This window comes from Lepeophtheirus salmonis, chromosome 6 (genome assembly GCF_016086655.4).
Source record: "Lepeophtheirus salmonis chromosome 6, UVic_Lsal_1.4, whole genome shotgun sequence".
In the NCBI taxonomy this organism is placed as follows: Eukaryota; Metazoa; Arthropoda; class Copepoda; order Siphonostomatoida; family Caligidae; genus Lepeophtheirus; species Lepeophtheirus salmonis.
The window spans coordinates 51,026,260-51,047,319 of NC_052136.2; the positions used below are offsets into that span (position 1 = coordinate 51,026,260).

General features: G+C 31.4%; 3 protein-coding genes across 3 annotated transcripts; all 3 read right to left on the reverse strand.

Moving 5' to 3' along the window:
- Positions 1-3,376: 3,376 nt before the first annotated feature.
- Positions 3,377-5,811, reverse strand: ProRS-m (prolyl-tRNA synthetase 2-like protein, mitochondrial). The gene is made up of 3 exons (XM_040714171.2): positions 4,586-5,811; positions 3,965-4,502; positions 3,377-3,896 (listed from the first exon to the last, which is right to left on the reverse strand). The coding sequence occupies exons 1-3, from the start codon at positions 4,916-4,918 to the stop codon at positions 3,439-3,441; spliced, it is 1,329 nt and encodes a 442-aa protein (XP_040570105.1). The 5' UTR covers positions 4,919-5,811; the 3' UTR covers positions 3,377-3,438.
- Positions 5,812-9,109: 3,298 nt separating this feature from the next.
- Positions 9,110-15,585, reverse strand: Nt5c (5' nucleotidase C). The gene is made up of 9 exons (XM_040715801.2): positions 15,311-15,585; positions 11,003-11,178; positions 10,806-10,936; positions 10,532-10,751; positions 10,296-10,461; positions 10,053-10,231; positions 9,876-9,993; positions 9,634-9,808; positions 9,110-9,571 (listed from the first exon to the last, which is right to left on the reverse strand). Exons 1-9 carry the CDS (start codon positions 15,426-15,428, stop codon positions 9,367-9,369), a joined length of 1,488 nt encoding a protein of 495 aa, XP_040571735.1. The 5' UTR covers positions 15,429-15,585; the 3' UTR covers positions 9,110-9,366.
- A 1,094-nt stretch (positions 15,586-16,679) lies between these two features.
- On the reverse strand, positions 16,680-19,604 carry Snx6 (sorting nexin 6). Its single transcript, XM_040715802.2, has 2 exons — positions 18,059-19,604; positions 16,680-17,988 (listed from the first exon to the last, which is right to left on the reverse strand). Exons 1-2 carry the CDS (start codon positions 18,366-18,368, stop codon positions 17,108-17,110), a joined length of 1,191 nt encoding a protein of 396 aa, XP_040571736.1. The 5' UTR covers positions 18,369-19,604; the 3' UTR covers positions 16,680-17,107.
- Between the last annotated feature and the right edge of the window lie 1,456 nt (positions 19,605-21,060).

Consider the following 21,060-nt stretch of genomic DNA (forward strand, 5'->3'; position numbering starts at 1 on the left):
TGACGAAATAGAAATCGTTACAAACAGAGAAGACGTCGGGACCACAGGAGGTACAATTGTGGGGAAGGAGGAAAAAAAAATGTATAAAACAATTGAAGTACTAAATATGTTAACAGTTTAGAGGATACAGAAGATCAATCTACCTACAAGAACACAACTGAACAATGACAAAGAGAATAAGAATAATGAATGCAAATATTTATGGAATCTCAGAATTATGAAAGGGAAGAAGATTTCACAACTAACAAGAACCCTGGATTATGCAAACATTGCTTGCTGTGATACTAGAATAATAACAAGGTAAATTACGAAATTTTCAGTAATAATCATCATATGGGAGTGGATATTCTTGTTGGGATCGATAGCTACCTTTGTTTTGTAACAGGTAGGCTGGTGAAGCATCGAACAAAAACAAACGTTCCGGGAACCTTGGACACTGTGTTCGGATTCGTCTTAATGGGATCAAACTCGTACAAAGCTTCATAAGATAGGAAATCTAGGGTATTGGTTTCGAAGAATTCATGTGATCCTGTCGAAGGAGATACACTTGACAAATTGATGGAGACTTTTTGGACGTAGGAATCGATAATAAGATATTGCTGGAGAAAGACAATCGTATGCTCTATATAAATTTAATGAATCTGTTTCATTCTAAAAAAGGAAGATATGTTGTTGGGCTGCCTTTCAAGGAAGACCACCAGTTATGATATTTAATTTTAGTTCGGTAAAACGTAGTTTTTTTTTAATTTGGAGCATCGTCTTTGGAAGGACCCTTCATTATGGGTAAAATATGGAGAAGCCATACAAGCGTATGAAATATAGGGATTTGCAAGGAAGGCAACTTCTTCAGAAATTGTGGCTTTTCCTAAAGGGCCTCAATATTTCGTGCCTCACAATCCAGTGATACGAGTAGATAAACCCACTTCTAAGATATACTTAGTCTTTAACGCGAGTTTTCCTAATGATCCAGTTAACATTGTGAATCATTGCCTGTATGCTCAAGAATACATAAATTCTTCCAGATCTTCTACGAAATCATCGTATACTTCTACATATAAAAACTATGGAGTTCTATAAAACGACATAATAATGAACTGAAACATCTAGTGAGGAACAGAGAGAGTTCTATTTTACCTTCCATCCACTGCTCCCATCATTAAAGTTCTTGAGTCATTTTCTCTTAAAGTCAACTATGCTTTGTCTCTTACTCTAAGAAAACTATTTCATTGATAAGTGTCCTTGATGTATATAAGTTATAACGCAGAAACAACTAATGTCAATCACATTGATATTAATTCAATTTATCAGGTGGTATTTGTGATGTATAGTATATATGGCTAATCATATAACCTGACACTGATATGTATAAGCCTCACCCCTGATAAGTGATTTCTTTATTACATTTGAGTCTCTTTTCTGAAAGGAAAAAAAGTGGAGGATGACGTTAAACTCTTTAAGATTATGTGCCTCTCTTCTCTCGATAGTTTTGCCTGAAAAGCATTTTCTATTCTACTATTGCATATAAATAGTTATTATATCTTGTATTAAATCATCCTATATTTATATTATTGAACGGAAGAATTACAGAAAGAAAAATATAATGAAAAATGCAGTTAGGAACAAGTTATCATTCTCCACCCACTGCTCCTTCATTGAAACTCTTGTGTTCAATCCTCCTAAAGTCAACTCCGCTTCAACTTCTACTTTTCCTAGATTAGAGTCATTCAGTATACTTAATGCATATTAAGTAAGAATCGCTACTGAATCATCTTTATCACAAATATCAGTTCCATTTATAAGTTTGAATTCGTGCTGTACTGCCAATACGAGGAGTTATACATTTTGAACACTGCAAGCCTCACTTAAAATTTCTTTAGTACTTGTGAGACGATTTTACGTTTAGAAAATAAGTGGAAAATTATTTTAAACTCTCAAAGATAATATGCTCCTCTTTTTCTCCATATTTTGGTCCGCAATGCATATTTCTATTAAGCTATTACATATTAATGGTTATTAGGAACTTTTAAGCGTTTATGTTTTTAAAAAATATAAGTGACTTCTTAACTTCAGTAGATTTATATTGGATTATCTTACTGTCGTTGCAATTCTCAAACGTATGGACTCAGGAATCCCCTTCTAAACAGCTATATTGTTTCTTAGCATATTAAGATATTCACTTTCAAAGATCTAAGATCTTTAAAAAAATACTAAATGGGTGGGATACGATCTAATTATAAATTGTTAAAAACAATTGAAAACAATAGTTAAAATGTATCAAAATAATAATAAGATTGTTCGAGTATTAATTGAAAAAATAGAAATAATTAGAACATCTATCATATTCCTCCAAATTAAAATTCCCTATTTACGAATTATCTATTATTTATTTATTTTTCTTATTGATTCATTAGGTTTTATTATGATTATGTAAATACTATTTTGTAATTGAGATACTTGTCAGGTGAGTAGAGATTTCAAAATCTTTCCAAATAATAGTTGAAGAACTATTAAAGGTCTGTATTACACACTATTCCAAGCAATATGTAAGTGGGTATAAAATTTGATATCCTTAGTATTACTTAAATATATACATCTCTATCAAAATCACAAAACAAAAGTGGTTTATTCAAGGTATGATACTCGGTTGTGTTAGCAAGGTAATTACATTGAACTCGTATATCTGTTATATTCAAGATAAATGACCAATTAAGATCTTATTGTCAGTTTATGTTTTTCACATGAGCATTTCATGTTTATTAAAAAGCAAATGTCCCTCTCATTCATGTCCCATATTGTGATTTATTTTTTCATCGATCAGTAAGGATCACGCCACTAAAAAAAAATCAAATCAACTGGATAATCCTCAAAAATCAGAATTAATATGAAAAAAGTTATTGCAGACACGTTATCAACGCGACACTCGAACTAAAAATGGAACTTGGTCTCTGATCCATTATCTGGGATTGTGTAAACATAAAATATACAAAATATTACACGTTCATGAGTTGGGTAAATAAAGATTATTATACGAACTTGGTCGCAGGTGGGGTTATTTATGTCTTACATACGTTGCATTTTTAAGAATAATAAAAAAATTGGCTTTATTATTTCATCCATTAGGAAGATAGAAAATTAATCAGATATTATTAAATCTATGAAATCATTTAGACAATTAGATTTTATCGTGCATCACTAATGGCTGTTGACCTAAAAAATGATTAAAATAGAACTTGATAAAATTCTATATATTAGACCGTTTAAAAATTTAATATTTAGGATTATAAGACTTATCTATATCTTGGAACCATTTTTATAATAAAACGTATTAATATTCCCTAGAAAATGTTCCATGTCATAAAACATAAACAAAATCTGATACATGAATTAGAATATATTATTATAAACAAGAAAATTGAGATCAAAAATAGGACATTTAAATTAAACTTTGTCATACATTTGAAGAACAAAGTCTTTTATACTGGATGGATGAAGCTTTAAGACTTGGTCTTTGTAGGTATGAATCTCAACTAAAGGATCAACACTTTTTATCGAATCCTTTCCGAATACGATAATAAGAGGGATTCCAATCTTTTTAGCATATCTTAGTTTAGCACCAATTGTCTTATTTTCAGTATCATCAATTAAAACATCAGACGACATATACTTTAAGACATCATCATAGAGATGATGAACTTTACAGACTGCATCATTAAATTCTTTACTTCCCTTTTTTGGTGTGATGAGATAAACTTTGTAAGGTGCTATTGTCTCGGGCCAGCGAATGAAGGATTCGTTGGATAGAATCTCTACTGAAGCCGATAGAAGGCGAGATAGACCAATCCCAAAACAACACATCTCTGCATGTTCCATCTTCGCATTCTTGTTCATAAAATCAGCTATAATTTTTTTTTAAAGTATGAATATATATATATATATATATGTATGACTAGCGATTGTGACTCACAATTAAAAACCGAGGAATACTTGTTTCCCAAATGAAATGTATGTGCGACTTCAATAGCTTTTTGGCTCAGAGGTTCTATCGTACCATTGAGACATTCAGGACACGAATAATTATTTTCAACCACTTCCATGTTAAATTTTTGTTCACAGGAATTACATGTACCAATTTTATCTTGACCCACTGCATCAGTCAGGAAATGATATTCATGTGATGCTGAAGAACCCATGGATGCTCCACTCCCCACCGCTCTCAGAAAAGGGACATTCAATTGGCTGAAAAAACGATCATAGACTACGCTCATGTTTTTGTAAGTTTCTTTAGCACATGCTTGATCAACATCAAAGGTATAAAGGTCCTTCATAAGGAATTCGTTGGCTCTAAGTAGACCAAATTTGGGATTAAGTTCATCGCGGTATTTGTTGGTGATTTGATAGACGTAGAGAGGCATGGACTTGTAGGACAAACGAAGAGAGGAAAAGAACTGAGACAACGCTTCCTCATGAGTTGGGGCGAGTACAAACTCCTTGCCACGACGATTCTACATAAATAGATACAATAAACAAATTTAATTTATACATGCTATGATATCAATATGAAATATTCTATGAGCATGATTCTTACCTTGAGGCTCATCAGCTCTGGTCCCATTTCACTTTTCCGGTGAGAGCGCTCCCAATAAGAGGATGGAGTTAAAGAAGGCATTCTCAACCTCTGGCATCCTACAGACTGGAGATTTTGATCAAGAAGATTCTCTAATTTGCTCAAGCTTCTCAGGCCTAAAGGCAATAATGTAAAGTAACCCTGAGTCTCTTGATGAATGTATCCGGCTTCTGTGAGAAGGCGATGGCTCAATGAGAGGCGAGTGTCCTTATCCCCGTTTTGATTCTCCAGATTATGGGGAATAATGCGGGGTTGAGGTAGCAGAAGCCTAGAGACGTAATTCCTCCGTAACATCTCTCAGCTACTAACGAGCAGCATACTTATGAATATGAAACATAAATATTATGAAACATGAGGCTACTGAAAACAAAAGCAGCTGGTTTAATTATAACACCTTCAGATGACATTAGTGTTGGATCGGTCTAAAAAACTGCAGTCTTATCAGTTTGGTCCAAATAAAATTTGTCAGTACTAACAAGGTTAATAGAATTTTTAATATTTTAGTATTTCTATTAAACTTGAGTCCTAATACCATAGAGATATAAATTGATATAATGTATAGAGTGTTTACTCATTACTGTCATTAGAATCACAAGCACAATTTATTGCAACGTTCAGCTGATGAACAATAAAGAAACATAAGGATCAAATCATTCAGTTATTATGTCAACAGTTATCAGACTTTCAGTTATCTATAATATTTCTTAAAATCTTAATAAAATAATAATTAGTGATAAAATAACCTTCTAATTTTTACAAAATGAGCTTGGTATTAGGTAAGTTTATCGTAGTGTATATCATTGGAACTTAAAATCTTAATAAACTAATAATTAATCATAAAATAACCTTCTAATTTTTACAAAAGGAGCTAGTTATTAGGTAAGTTTATCCTAGTGGATATCATTGGAACTTTATGCATTCTTATTTTTTTATTCGTAGAGTTCAATGCCTGCTTGCATTGCATTCAATTGTACTTCAAGAACACCGGCTTTTTCTAGATCCCTAGAGCACGATCTTGCTATTAAATTGTGGAAGAAATGTGAACTTAACCACAATTATGTGAAAATAAGCTTTTTTCCATAAGTATTTTCATAACTTTATAAAACAATCATATGTTTTGGTATCCTTGTTAGTCGTTACTTATTTTAATACTCCATATCTATTATAACCATCTATTTTCAGATGTCCTAAAAATCCAGTGCTTCTACAGCCGTCGCCAAGATTGGAAACAAACCAAATGGCCAAGGATTTGTTTTAAGCACTTAAAGGACTCTGATATCATTAAGCACAAAGTTAATTGCACTCTTGTTAGTTGTTGATGGAGCAGTGCCCCCGATTTTCAACTTTCCAATGCACTTAAAAAAAAGTAGAGTCCCATCGACGAATTTTAAAGCGAAGAACTTATGAAGAAGACAGTTCGAAAAAAATGAATTCTGGTGACATGATTGAAAAACGGCCAACTGTAAATATAGTACTCATACATATACCCTACTTAGTACTTGTAATGTTCTACGACCACCAACAACAGACGGAAGTAACGGACCGGAGTAAAGCCAATAAGAACACCTTTGGATTGGGGGTACAATCATACACTAAAACATATATTCTATAAGGGGTTACACTTAAAAGGATGTACATACATATAACTATTAAAATATATCAACTCGTAAAACACAAGGTACATTACTATCCATTTAAAAGAAATCCCTACGTCATTATCTAAAAGTAAATAAAAGACAATACATAACAGTACTATGGAATCCTTGGGATGGTGAAAAAATAGAACAAACAGAGACATCAAATAAAAATCAAGATAGCAGTTATATTCGATAGTTGCCATATCTTATTCAGTTTAAGAATCAATAATTTGAAAAAAATAAATAATAGGTTGGAAGACTTAATTTTATTATTATTTAATATTTTGTAGAATAAATGAGACTTCATTGATTACATGTTTATTTGTCTTAGATATTCAAAAATACTTTTTATTAAAATAAGTATATACGAGAACACATTTCTAGAATATAATATATATTCTAATATTTCGAGAATATTATAAGAATTTATAACGAAAAATCAATTATGAAAATGTTCTTCATAATGTTGTTATTGGCTTCATGCGATTCAAGACGAATTTAAACACCCATCGTGGAGATTCCTTTAAGAGATCATATGAGTGAAAATTGAGATTGATGAATTATTATAACAATGAACTATTTCACATTTTCCAGATTTCATATTTATACTTGCCATTTTGATAAGAGAAAATTTTGAACTATGTTGAGTATCCTCATTATCCATTAGGCCCCTCAAATCACATTATTACGTAAGACGAAACGACTATTTACCATATAATATTTGAATGTTTTGATTCTTTTGTTGTTTGTATTCATCAGTTGTCTCTCCGTAAGCATTCATTTTTTATCTCTATGCCAAAGGTTAATAGAAATACACCTTGTCTATGCCTATGACCCGAGGCGACTTTATATATAATGTGTGTGTATGATTTCTTTGTTTTTGTTTACTAACTATTTTAATGACGTCACAGATGAGCTGATTTAAGAGGAAATTCGATAAAACAAATTGTACTAAACCAAAGTTGGGCAAGTTAATTAACTTTTAACTTAACTAGTTGATTATTTAAACACCCTTATTTTGACTATAAATTAACTAGTTAATTTTATATTGTTCAAAATTAACTTATAACTGAACTAGTTCATTTTTTAAACTGTATTATCTTAACTTTAACTTAACTTGATTACGTTAAAGTGAAAATCCTCAAACTCGTCGTTGAACGTATTTCATTCTACATTAGCCTCCTCCAATAGTTATCATACGAAGTAAGTTTCCTTTACATTGCTTTTTCGCTTCAAAACAGAAGATATTGGGAGTTTGAATTGAACTTAAATAGTTATATTATAACATCAAAATCAACATTAACTGAATCAAAGGTTCGGTAAGTTAATTGAACTTAAATTACTCTAAACTTAATTAACTTAAACTAGCTAGTTAAAAAGATAAGTTAACTTGCCCATCACTGATTAATACATATTATAGTATTTTATTTTCTCATCAGACACTATTATTGTAAATTTTTACTCATCGACGATTACGCTCCTAAAATTATTTAAAGAAAAAATTAAAAATAAAGCTTATTTATAATTAAAAATAGGTCAGAACATAAATTTTCAAATAAATATACAAAAAAGTGGACATCTGATGAATTTGTACAGGTTGCCAGAGCACAAATACGCCTAGTACCTTTAGAAGAAGGAATCATAATTCTTGGAATAATGTGAGTTAATTAACACAAGTCAGTAACACGGGTAACACTGAACTTGGCTCCGTTATGATGTCATAAAAAAAGTTGTCAGCTAACGTCAACCAGACTGCGTTGCATGTTTTTTATCGACACACTTAATATATAACATGGCTGTGTAGTCGGTATATAAAATGTCCAACTCCAATATTTTTAGAATCACCGAATCCGACTCTAATATACATTATTATTTTTCTAATAATATAGCCAATATAAGTACTGTTGAGTTTATATCAACCTATTTATTTGCTGAAAAGAAGTGCACTCTCCAAGTTTAATATAGTGCTCCCTGATTAAAAATACGTTGTAGTATGGAGGTATCTTTGTCGATGCATAATAAGTTATTATTATACATTCTAGGTATCATGAATTATTTTCTTAGCTCTCGTTTTTTTCTATTCTTCACGTTCTTGAACTTAAACAAATAAAAAGATAGGTAGGATCGTATTACTAGAAACCGATGTATCAATCCTTAGGACCGTTGAATGGTAAAAAAGATCAAACTGATTCAAAAAAGACTAAATAAGACTGAATAGGGGGAAGACTTATTAGTAAATCAGTCTTATGACTTATTTTATAGTTGAAAATCCGAAATGTAATCTTAAGTGAATAATTTCTACAATTATAGACAATTTAGTCATAAAAATATTTGAATACTAAAAAGTTCTTTTTTGGAAAATTCTTACTTTTCACAATTTTGTGAACGATTTGTTGTTCAATAAATTTAATTTTTACTCAAATGTCTCCTTAATAAATATTTAATTAATCCAGTTGTCAATTTATGTTCTTAATTTCCAACTATTCAATAAAAATATCTGAGAGTGATGCAGTTCCACAGTTTTACTCAAAGGCTATCATTAATAAAATTTAATGACCTTCCTTGTTTGAATAAATGTATCCAAAATAACAAAAATAATTGAGTTAATATCTACTTACACAGTATAGTCTCTAAATATACATTTCATCCAACAGTATTATGATATTATTCATCAATATATTAAGCCCTAAAATTACTAATGATATTCACAAAGTGCCTCATAGTTAACATTAACATATTAAATTGCATAAGCATTGTGTATAAATTCCTCAGAATCAGGAATGTAATTTTGTGTAAAATGCAATAAATGATTATAAAAATGTTGTTTTAAAATAACTGAGAAACACACTAACCAATAGGCAGTTTATTAAAATTATACATTGTTAAAATCTGTAGTGTGGTACAAATGATGAAAAGTTGATACAATTTCTAACATATATTATAATTAGAGTTATTCATGTATGAAGGAAATGATCCTTTAATTATAATTTTGACTAAAACAAATCTTAAATAATTAAGAACAATTTTTTTTGATTTAAATAGACCTTAAAAAGTCCACTGAATGTACAATATAAACGTAGTTATATATTAATTTATAATGGGAGTCTATCCAGTCCAATGTCGAAACTCATGAGGTAGAGCTCCTCGACGAGGATAAAATACGTGATCAGTAGAGTATGGGCTCATATTAATCAGTTTAGAAGTATATATGTCCGCAAATCGAAATAAGTTACGAGAAAAGGCTGTTGGACTCACGTGAGTCCGAAAAATTGAACCGAAATAAGGATTGGACATTTTTTTCATTTTTAACCTACATGAAATTCATTTAATAATAAAGTATGTGGATATCTACAATGTATTGAACTAACTCACGTGATATCGTTCAACTCATGAACCCATGACGTTATAACATCTTTACAATCCTCAGAGAGGTACATTTGATTGTTTTCAATCAAGCTCTGTAGAGTAATAGACCAATTCTGATACTTTTTGAATTCCTCCTTATTAATTGTATCGATTTCATCTTCCAATTCTCGAATAATTGCAGCTGACAATAATAAAAAAGTAATTTTTAGTGACTTTTCTCTCATGAAATATGTATATTAATATTTTACCAGTTCTCCATCCATGGTGTAAAGTCAGATCCTCAAGATCTGAATATGGATGATCCCCAAAATATAAAACCTTAGAACCTTCCCATTTCATCATTTTTTGAATAGTGTGCAGATTACCCTATGTTATTTAAGTAATTATAATAGCTATGTAATTAGTATAGATAAAGAAATACATACCCCTGAGTAAACTTTATTTGGGAGTAGTTTCCAGACCTTATCATATAGCAATATTTTCTTTACAGGATCAAATTCTCTAAAGCAGAGTGACTTGTCTCGAAAAAATTGTGGTTTTTTAGCCTTTGTAATTACCAAATTAAACAAGTTTTGCCAATCTTTTCCAATCATAAAGGACATTCCTTGTTTTTTTAGGAAGAAAATTTCAAAATGAAATCATATTTTTGCATACTCTTAAAAACAAACCTGCATTGACAAGATCAAATGTGCTATTTGTAATTAAAAAAATTTGCTTATTCTGATCTATTAAATTTTCTAAAAAGGAAGAAAGCTCTGGGAATTCTTCTAAGTAAATTTCAGGATATTTCACACACTCTTTATGAAATGCAGGATGGGACGTTTGGACCGAGCTCTATTAAAAAAAAGAAGAAAAAGAGCAATAAAAAGTAGGTTCATAAGTTAATTTTGTAATTCTTTCTTACCCAAACATCATGATGAATACTGTAGGGTTCGTATTCTATACCTTTTTCACTAAACCAATGGATAACATCTGCTAAGAGACACATGAAAGGCTTTGCAAAAATATCCATCATTTGAGACATGCGGGGCTTTCTGTGATGCCTTTCCTCTATCATTTTTAAGGGAACATGTCTTCTTTGATAGATTCGTAATACTTCCTCATCTGCCAATTGCCTCCGTCCCCTAAAAAAAATAATTAAATGAGTCAAAATGAAACATAATATGCTTCTCATTTACTTGTAGACTGATCCCAGTTGTATTTGATGAAAAGAGTCCACTTTCAGTAGCAACCCATGCTCTATATCAAAATGAAGTCCTCTAATGCAATATTTGTCGTCATAATGAAAATTTTCAAACTCCTTTGGATACTGGATACAGAAAAAAAGATACGAATTGAAATTTTTAAAGTTAATACTTTGATTAATTTGAAAAACCTTTAAACGCTCTATTAAATCCTTTTTAGCTGAATTGTAGAGAAAAATCTCTACAGATTTTTTGTAGTTGGTTAAGGTATAGTCATAATCAAAACCGTAGATTTCTATGTCACTAAGATCCAGATAATCATTTGCAAAAACACTATGGCGATTTACGTCTGGCGGAAGTCCCTTTCCTACAAGTATTGTAATTCTTATTTAGGCAAGCATGTTAAAATGTAAGAAAGTAGTTATGTAATTTTAACTTCTTAAGATCGTTTTATAAATATTGGACACTTTTGATTTATAATCATACAACAACAAAAAAAATCACTATTTGATCTATTTGGCAAGCTCACAGACGAATCAGAAGTAAACAATATAACACTACAACTTTTAAAAGCCAAAAATATACGGTCAAATCCGCATCAAAAGTACATCTTGGTTTCAAAGAATATGTTGCTCCCATACGAAACACATCATTAATTCTATTTTTATAAATAAAAATATGCACATAATATATTATTTATTTACTTATATATACGTAATATTTAGTCTTTAAAATGTGTCACTTTACTTTGTTTTTTCTGATACAGTTTAATTATTTTAAAAAATGTCTTTAAAATTTCATACAGCAATGGTAAATTTATGGAATTCAAGTTCGTAGATATGATGCATGGCTATTACGGGCAGTATAAGCCAAACATTTATGGTAGAAATACGTTCTAAAAATGATCAATTTTTGAATACATACATATTTGTAAATTTCTATGTAGTGTTAAAAGTTGCACTTATTTGGAAATTGATATAAATATTATTCTAATGCAAAATCATTTAAAGCATAACAAAACTATTTCCTTTAAAAGGATGAATTTATCCAGATTCGACTGTATTTCATATAAGAAGTCAACAACTTAATTTAGATGAGCAACTTGAACATCTAAATTTGACAGTGATACGTTATACAGGAATATTCCTCTTTGGCATTGAAATAGCGAGTGTACCTTGTGACAATGAATGTTCTATAAATAATTTTTTAATATTTAATGATTATTTATTAAATTGAGTTTATGAATGGAAATTGACATGACCGAGGATGCTTTTGTTAATACCATCTTCAGAGGCATTTCTCGCAATGATTTTGTTATTGTAAAAGGGTCTTAAAATGAAACACCGTATAATAATGAAATAGATGTATAACTGTACAATAACTATGAAGCAATTAATACCCCTGGCAATCCGTAAACAATACAAAACTAAAAGACAATGTACATTGTAAGTAAGTAGTGGGTATCTAAGTTTAATAATTCCCTAGATAAACTGACATTAACATAATACGTAATCATACAAATAAATCCGAAATGGATAAGAACATAGCATATGTTGGTAATAATACGAGATATAAGATAATTAATTATTGAATAATAAATGAGGGAGTCAAAATCGGAGATCCTCTATCATTCCCTCGTCTCCCCTTCTTCGTCATCCTCTTGCACTCCTCGAATATAAAGAACATTGTTACATCGTACAAGGACTTCTCCCAGGGTTCCTGTGCAATTTCCATCGATGTATTCCTCTGTGTTGGCCAATTGAACATTCATGTATCCATCCGTGGAGACCAAGTAGCCTTTGTACTCATGACCCCACTTGAGTTTGACCATCACAGCCTTTCCTGTGAGCTCGTTCAAAAAAGGTTTGGGATTGATTGGCATAGCCATGGTGACGGTGAAGATAATAGTCGAGCGGCACGGAAAGATAAAAAGATACACACACTTGACCTAGTAGTAGCAGTACTAACAACCAGTAGTAATAGTACCCAGTAGGCATCCAGAGAGTACTTGGGGCAGCTGTAGTAGTGTAGCAACAACCAATAGTAGCCGGTGTTGTTGTTTACGCTAATGAGAAGGAGGGTGACGTCATTGGAATGCCCGCCAACGAAGGTCTCACAAAACCTCGTTAATATATTATGTACAATTTGCAATATCTGTACAAGATCAACTTGATAAGGAAATTGTACAAGTTACAAATTCTTCACTTTAAAATGCATTTTTTGGTATAACATAAGTCATTCTAAAAACCAACTATTAAATGATACTCATTTTAAAATCACTTTAGGGATTTGAACTTTATAATATGGCACATAATTCTTATATTCTAGTAATTTTTATTAAAATAACCAAGAATGGCACCATTAGAATATATAGATCATCCATGGAATATTTAATTATTTATCCAGAGTACTATAAATCCTTCATTTAAAATTATTTATTTCAATTTTTGTTGAAACTTGTACAATTTTCTTAAACCAGTTGCAACTGGAAGTAAATCGCAACTTGCACACAACATATTTATATATTTGTATAAATATGGGCTTCCTCGAATTAAGAACACTGACCTCTTATGCTACAAAATTACATCAACTGATAAATGTTTAACTTATATCTATGTTAATTGTTAAAAATTATGTTATATATAAGTCATTGACAATGTCATTAATCGTCAAAAATAATAGAATTCTTTGTTGCTAGGTATTAATTGAGTAAAAGTACTTAACTGACATTACATAGATTGCAAAAGTTAAATAATTATTTATGTTTACCCAACTAAAAAAAAGAAGAAGAATGAATTTAATCTAGCAAAGACAAACATTAATTTACTAGCGAACTAAGAGAGCGTCAGCTCTGTATGCGGGGGTGTCCGTAGGGGCTATTGTCCCTCCAAATTAAAGAATTTTTGCTCTTTTCTAGAATTTTTTTTCGTCCTTCGGGCATATTATGCAGTAGAGCAAAATATTTAATTTTTTTGTGAATAGCTATGGATTTTTCAAATTTTTTATGAAACTAAGCCCCCTGCTAACCCCCCTTGTATGAGTTCCGGATTTTTAGTTACACCACTAATTTAAGTATCATTTTTTTATTATAATGAATAGGGTGATGAAATGTCCTCTTTTTAACCTCCCGGTGATTTTTATTAAAAATCATGAAATGTTCGGGATTTTAGTGAAACAAACGGTTAAAAATCTACTTAAAATCAAAATTTGTTACCATAAATGATTAAAAGATCATAAATATATTATTTATTCAATAATCCTGGCCACAGATTGGGCCACGTGTCCTCATTTTTGGAAATAAAAATATTTTCATCTTAATAATATATAGAAAATTATACGGATACTTTGGAATATTGTATACACCATATACTTTTTTGAGTAATATAGTTTTAAAAACTGACATAACACATCTTGAAAAATTATTAGAGACATTAAATTAAATGGATTGTGAATTAAATTAAGCTTGTTTATATTTTAATAACTAATAATATTATTTATATTTTGTTAATAGGCGAATTAAAATTTTATTACACTAATAAGAGTTTTTTATTAATAAGAGCAGATCATTGCTAGGTATAAAACACTTATCGTTTCATGCGAAATTAAAATAACTATAAATTTGTTTTTACAAGACAAGGAGATACAAATGAAATTATTTACTCAGTTTATATTAGGAAATGATCAATATATAATAAACAATGGGAAAGCGAACTTCTTTACAAATCATTTAACAATAAATAATCATATTTATTGTCATTGAGAGGGCTAAAATGCAAGGGTGAATGATAATTTTGAGAGAACATTTGATATTGTGAATAAATCATGTAACTAATAAATTTTGACTAGATACTATTTTCCTACACCATTCAATTCTGTGATTATTATATCTGCTCAAAAAGAAAGGTTAAATAACGGATACTGATAAGGTGAAAAAATTAATTTATCATACAAATTTTATAAGGTGATAGTTAGGGTATTAATCTATTGGTTCTCCCTCGTATTCTTTTTTGACGAAATTTTAAGGATCCTTTAACCCATAATAATCGATTATCATACAGAATATAAGTATGTAAAGACCATCCTAAAAGTATAACTACGCTTTTAATCAAATATAACTTTAATACAGTACTTAGTTAATGTCTACTATTTATACGAATAATAACGTCAATAATGATGTATTATCCTGAGCATAAATGAACAAATCAATCATTCGTGTTCAAAAAACCTTCACTAATTATGTTTTTCAATATGATTATAATAATTTTACAACCCAAGTTCAAGAGCATTTCTTTCTAATCTCCTTCTCTTTGAAAAAGTATGCAATAATATTTTATTCTATTTATAAATTATATTTATTCTATTTTCTATCAGTAACATTTTAATTCAAGTTATTGGTATGATTACTCAGAGGTTCTTATACTAGGTAATATACAATCTGTCCTTTGATTCAACCCCAAATGTAGAAGAATCCGAGACTGAAATCATAACTTTGGACTCACCCTCTATAAAACTCCGTGACTTTTCATATTTCTCCAATAAGTAACTACGACTATATTTTCTTAGCGCAACGGATCGAACACATTTGGAATTTTTGAAAAATCCCCTTATTGCAATCATTTTGATAACAAACTAACATTCAACAACGATTAATCATGGAATAAATAATAATAGTCACTTTCTCATTCTTTTTGATTCTCTCATCATCTATGTTGACATTTTCTGAACTATTACGTTTACGGTCGAGCCATTTTTCTATATTTCTTTAAATACGCCAGTTGTCATACGCTTTCCCGGGAAGTTTTATTTAACCGAGACAGATCATGAGCTACCAATTCAAGGTAGTGATGTGCCAAATAATCTCAAAATATGGGTATGGATGTGTGTAGCATATTATGTCCAAATTTACGGATACAGGGTGAGGACTCAAAGATTAGAAAATTTTAAAAGCCGTTTTCACTTCTACATATTTTTATAGCAAACTTTTGAAGCAATGTTGGTAATTCAACAATTTTTTACACTTTTTATTCAATATGCCCCACTCCATTATGAATGATGTCTTCTATACGGGGACGAACAGAAGCACAGCTGGCCTTGATGAAGTCCGTAAACTAGTTGTTCCACGTACTTTAGAGCATCGACATTCGAGTGAGAAGTCTTGTTTGCCCTCTAATAAGCAGCGAAGTCTAGGGGGTTCACGTCGGGTGAGGACGAAGGCCAGAAGTCTGCCGACCAGAAGGAAGCAATGTTCTCCCTACAGAAATGCGGCACCTTCTTGGACGTGTTTGCCGGGGCGTCGTCTTGGGTAAACACATAGTTGTCCCTGAGGAACATGTTCTTCAGCCATGGTACCCGAGGACCTTGTAGTAGACATCCGTGTTGACTTTCTCGTTGGCCTTGAAGAAGTATGGAGGCATGATCATTTCCCCTGTTCAGAACAGCGCCCACTTTGAAAATCTTCTTGTGCACGCAGAAGATCGTACACCCTCTGCCGTTTTGCTTGTTGCTCGTACTTTTTTAATCGAACAAAAAGAAAACAAACATAAAATTTTAGCCTTTTCTGAACTCTTTGAATTGCGCCAAGTACAAAATTGGGAGACTTTTAGAACTGAGGCTAGACAGGCCCGAAGAGGTTTCTAATTTTTAGTCCTCAACCTTTATATTATGCGAATATGTCAAAAGTATGGATGTACTTAAGAGTATTCAATACATCACTAATTCAAAGTGTCATCTGTCCTCTCGAAATATGGAGGATAATTTAGAACTTAAATTCTAGATTACCGTACATCAGTATCTAAGAACCATAAAAACTTGAGTAACCGGATCTGTGTAATTCACAAATGGAAAAGGAATAAATAACCAAAACATATCTCAATGTTAATAACGTAACCTCGACTCGCTTAATTGACGAGAGGAGCATATTTATTTCTATGCTGGAAAAATACACGATATTCTAAAAAATTTCCTTTTTTTTTTTTTTTCATAATTCTAGAAACAAATAAATTAACAATAAAGAATATATAATAATTGCCTTTCTAAGACAGCCATTCTGGACAAAAACAAGAAGAAGAGTCAATGACAGGCGCATTTTTTGTAATTAAGAGAGTAAATGAACATAATTTATGACTTAATCATCATCATAATAATCAAAAATATAAGGAAATTTATAGTTAAACAATATATGGAATGCATCAATGAATGTTGTTGAAGTTATCAAAATAAGTTTTGTGCAATGCAAGACAATTATTAAATCTGCAAAAAGGAATAAAAAGAACCTCAGATATTTAAGTTTTAATCCCTTACAAATCAGCTCTTAGTGTAGTAATGGTAGATTTTAGCATTTGAGCATGAGACTTTGCATGTTTCAATTCTAACTCGGCTAGTTCAACTAAACTTTTTTGGAAGGAGGAAATCCGCCGAGTTTTAAGGATTCCTAACTCTTCTTTGGCTTTGGCAGATATATTATTGAAAGTATCGAAGCATTCCTGTTGCTCATTCTCCACTTGCTCAAGATCCTTATTTCTCGCTCGCGCCTTGTCCAAATTCTTATTTGCTGTTTCATAGTTGGACAGACATCGAAGTCTCCGAAAGAGTAAATCCTTTGCTGCAGTGGTGTCCCGCATATGATAGCGCAGGGTATCACTAAGTTTCAGATCTTCGTCAGAGGCGACTCGAGCCTCAACACGATACATTTTCTCTAGTGTGTCAGAGAGCTTCATAAGAAAGGAGCTTAAACCATCAGATTCTGAAGAGCCAATGAGTTTGACTCCATCAGAGAGTTTATTAAAGTTATAAGCCAGAGTTCTATGAGAGGAACACATTTTATCCGATTTACTAGTGGAGTCTCGGAGTGCAACATGATAATCTAAGAGAAAGGATTTCTCCTTATTGAAAAAGTCATCTATGTCCTTGATAGTACTGGAAAGGAGGAGTTCATCTCCAGACTTTTGGACGGAATTGAAGAATTGTAACATGACCTCTTTTTTGTTTTTCCCACGAACGTTTAGATCCTTCCCATACTCGAGGAAGATATGTAAATTGCGATCATAGCGGAATACATTGTGGATTGTGAGGCGGCATAGAAAGGCCTCATGCATGGCCACCGTTTTCTTGAAACACGCTAAATACTCCGCCTCCAGCTCTTGCTTCATTTTATCGAACTCTTCTTTCGTCAAGCAACCTACAATAATAGAAAGAAGGAATTTCATCATGATTGTCTAGTTCCTCGAAATTTGAAATTAAGTAACAACCTTCCGCATCCCCCAATTTCCTCAACTTGTCCTTGGAAGCATCAAAATTCGGGCTTGGCGGCGGAGGAGGAATTATGTAACCCGCATACTCTGGATTCTCTACAAACGTTCCATGGAGCCAAATAAACTCCTCATGCAAACGAACCACACTAAACTCCTCACTGGAAAAGACATTGTTCATATTGGTTCGAGTATGAACCGTATATTTGACCCAATCCCTCTCGGAAAGCGCATCCGAAATATCCACCTCCAATAAAGAGTCCTCCTTCAAATCCACAGTTTCTATGCGAGAGCCTTCCTCGTCCAACATCGTCTTTAGTTAGTCAATTTGTAACGCGAGTGTCTCCAGATTCCTCCCCCTTTACTCGCTTCAAATAATAATGAGTGACAGAACTTAAATGAATTCAATACGAAATTCTGTGTGTAGGTAGGTTTGGTCGGATAGAAATCATTTCATAAGTCAGTAAATGAAAAAAAAGTATTTTTCATTACGTCAAGCACTCCACATTAACTTTCCCTTTTTCCAGCCTGATCCTCCAAAAGAGGTTGCGCGTTTCAAAAAGGCTCAAAATATTCACTACGCCTACACCTTTTTGAAGAAAAACTCCTATTGCTTAATTTTTCCTACCTACTACAAGTTTTAATTTTACAAACCCGCACGACACGTCTTTAAATAAAGCATCTTGCAGTTACATACACACAAAATTGAATGAAATGGAGGTATAAATCAAATTTATCCATTCACGTCACATTTATAATTAATATTCATAGAATTCTTATATCTTTGGTTTCCATTAAACCGCATGATAATACGGAAGATAAAAATAAAGTTTAGAGTACTTTCAAAAAGTAATATTCCATTCATTATAAAATAATGTATTCTCTACTGGAAATTACAGAGCTGTGGACTCGAGTCACATGAGTGGGACTTGAGTCAGACTCGAGTAATTAATCTAACAACTTGTAATTCGAGTCTGACTTGAACTAAAATGACTCGTGACTTGACTTAACTTGGGTAAAGAATGACTTGTGACTCGAATCAAACTTTAATATAAATGCATGGACATGTCACGCTATCGAGACATCCATGATAAATTACTTTCGACTCGTAGGGGGTTAAATTGTATATAAATTATAATGTTAATGTATGTAAAAACAATTTTAGAAAAGTAAAATATATTGATACACTGAGTGGGGACAAGATATTTAGAGTATCTCTACGTATTTTGAATGGTGAGAAAAGTTGGATCAGCTAAACCAAGGACTACCAGAGAGATGGACTGGAGAGTGAGACATAATTGAGTTAGCTTTTATGAGAAAAATCATCCGGGTAAATGATTGATGTCTGCAGTCCTTTTAATTTTATTTTACTTGAAGATGGGAGTGAGAGAAGAGGATAATTGGAACTAAGCGGAAATACATTTCATCCATGGTCATTGCGATGGATTTTTCGTAAGATGCATTTGGATAAATGGATCTGCATCCTCCCATTTTCTCGTTCCGAGGAGTTTATATTTTTACATTTTAATATCTATCCACACGCCTTCTAATCATTTATTTAACGTCATTTTCTGTTCAAGGGATCTCTCCTCTTTGTACCTCACTCGATGGATCTCATCTTCTTTAATGGAAGGATCGTTCATTGTGCATATACCACTTCACTTCAAGGTTTATGATAGTGACTTTTGACCTTTTTAATCATTGTCTCTATACGTAAACTTCTCCAGATCTTCTTCGAAATCATCGTATACTTCTATAAATTAATATGTAAAAGTAGTCTACTTAATTTATGAAATCTTTTATCCTACCTACTTTAACTTATAAGAACTAAAAAGTTCCATCAACATACAAAATAAGTGAAAAAAATTATTGACTTATAATGTGCCTCTCTTTTCTTGATATTTTGCTCTGCAAAGAATCTTTTATTCTGCTATAACATGTAAATAGTTATTGGGAACTGTAAAGCGATAATGTGTATAATAAAAAGTATAAGTGACTTCTTAACTTCGTTAAACTTATACTGGAATATCTTAATGTCATTGCAATTCCCAAACTTATTAAGTCTGGAATCTTTTCGTATTTCCTCATCATTATTTGGATAAGGTTATATAATTTCTTTATAAATTTTATATATTCATATTCCTGATCTTAACTTTGGTTAAATGTTTTAATGAAAACTATATTTGGATTACATATAAATTATAGTACATTTTATTAATCAAAGAATATTTACTAGATTTGGCTCCAATTTTGCATTCATTATTGAAAAAACTTTATTTATACTTAATAAATATTTACAATTTATACATAATTCCGAGGGATTTTGGTAATTTCTTTGTATTACAATATCAGAGACTTCTTCAATCGTAAATTAATCAAAGGTAGATCCGTAAAAATGCCTTTTTCGTTATCATTAATGAGTGAATATGAAAATTTCTTGGGTTATGTATGACAGAATGCAAGGTTGAAATTAATTATTTTAAACTCTCTTCTACTCTATTCCTATTTAATGAAGGTTTTCGACAATTATTTTTCTTATTAAAATCAAAAATTTAGAGCTACATCCTATGTCAATAGCCATCGTCCTAAAGGTCGATGACCAAACATATTCTCTTTAATGTACTGAAACAAGTATTTGCGTTATTTAAGTAAATATATAATTTAACAGAAATTATTATGTGGCAAAGTCTAGAATGATCGGTAGGAGTTCAATTAGGACGTCTAGTAACCTGTTCGAATATCCACAAAATTTAGATTGTGGTTGACCACCAAATGGTATATGTTTCCAAAGTTAAAGGGGATTGGAGAAACTAGTCATTCTATACCGAACTATATTTAGAGCTCGGAGAGAGATTTAACCATGAATCATACATTGGAGTAATGAATACTTCACATAGAAGAAGAGAAGGAGTACGAGAGAGATACAATATGGGGTATTCTTATGCTTTTAATTCATTGATAGGTTTATTATTTGAAATAAGACTAGATTGTAGTGAATTTAT

Bases quoted from the DNA above. Each gene is read 5' to 3' on its own strand.
- Nt5c (XM_040715801.2), bottom strand. From the start codon at position 15,428: ATGATTGCAATAAGGGGATTTTTCAAAAATTCCAAATGTGTTCGATCC. The intron at 9,994-10,052 runs GTATGTATTTCT...TAAATAACATAG, and splicing joins CAAATAAAGTTTACTCAGGG to GGTAATCTGCACACTATTCA. The intron at 9,572-9,633 runs GTGAGTTAGTTC...AATTTCATGTAG, and splicing joins CATGAGTTGAACGATATCAC to GTTAAAAATGAAAAAAATGT.
- Snx6 (XM_040715802.2), bottom strand. From the start codon at position 18,368: ATGTTGGACGAGGAAGGCTCTCGCATAGAAACTGTGGATTTGAAGGAG. The intron at 17,989-18,058 runs GTTGTTACTTAA...CTATTATTGTAG, and splicing joins GAAATTGGGGGATGCGGAAG to GTTGCTTGACGAAAGAAGAG.
- ProRS-m (XM_040714171.2), bottom strand. From the start codon at position 4,918: ATGTTACGGAGGAATTACGTCTCTAGGCTTCTGCTACCTCAACCCCGC. The intron at 4,503-4,585 runs GTAAGAATCATG...CTATTTATGTAG, and splicing joins CAGAGCTGATGAGCCTCAAG to AATCGTCGTGGCAAGGAGTT. The intron at 3,897-3,964 runs GTGAGTCACAAT...AAAAAATTATAG, and splicing joins GTATTCCTCGGTTTTTAATT to CTGATTTTATGAACAAGAAT.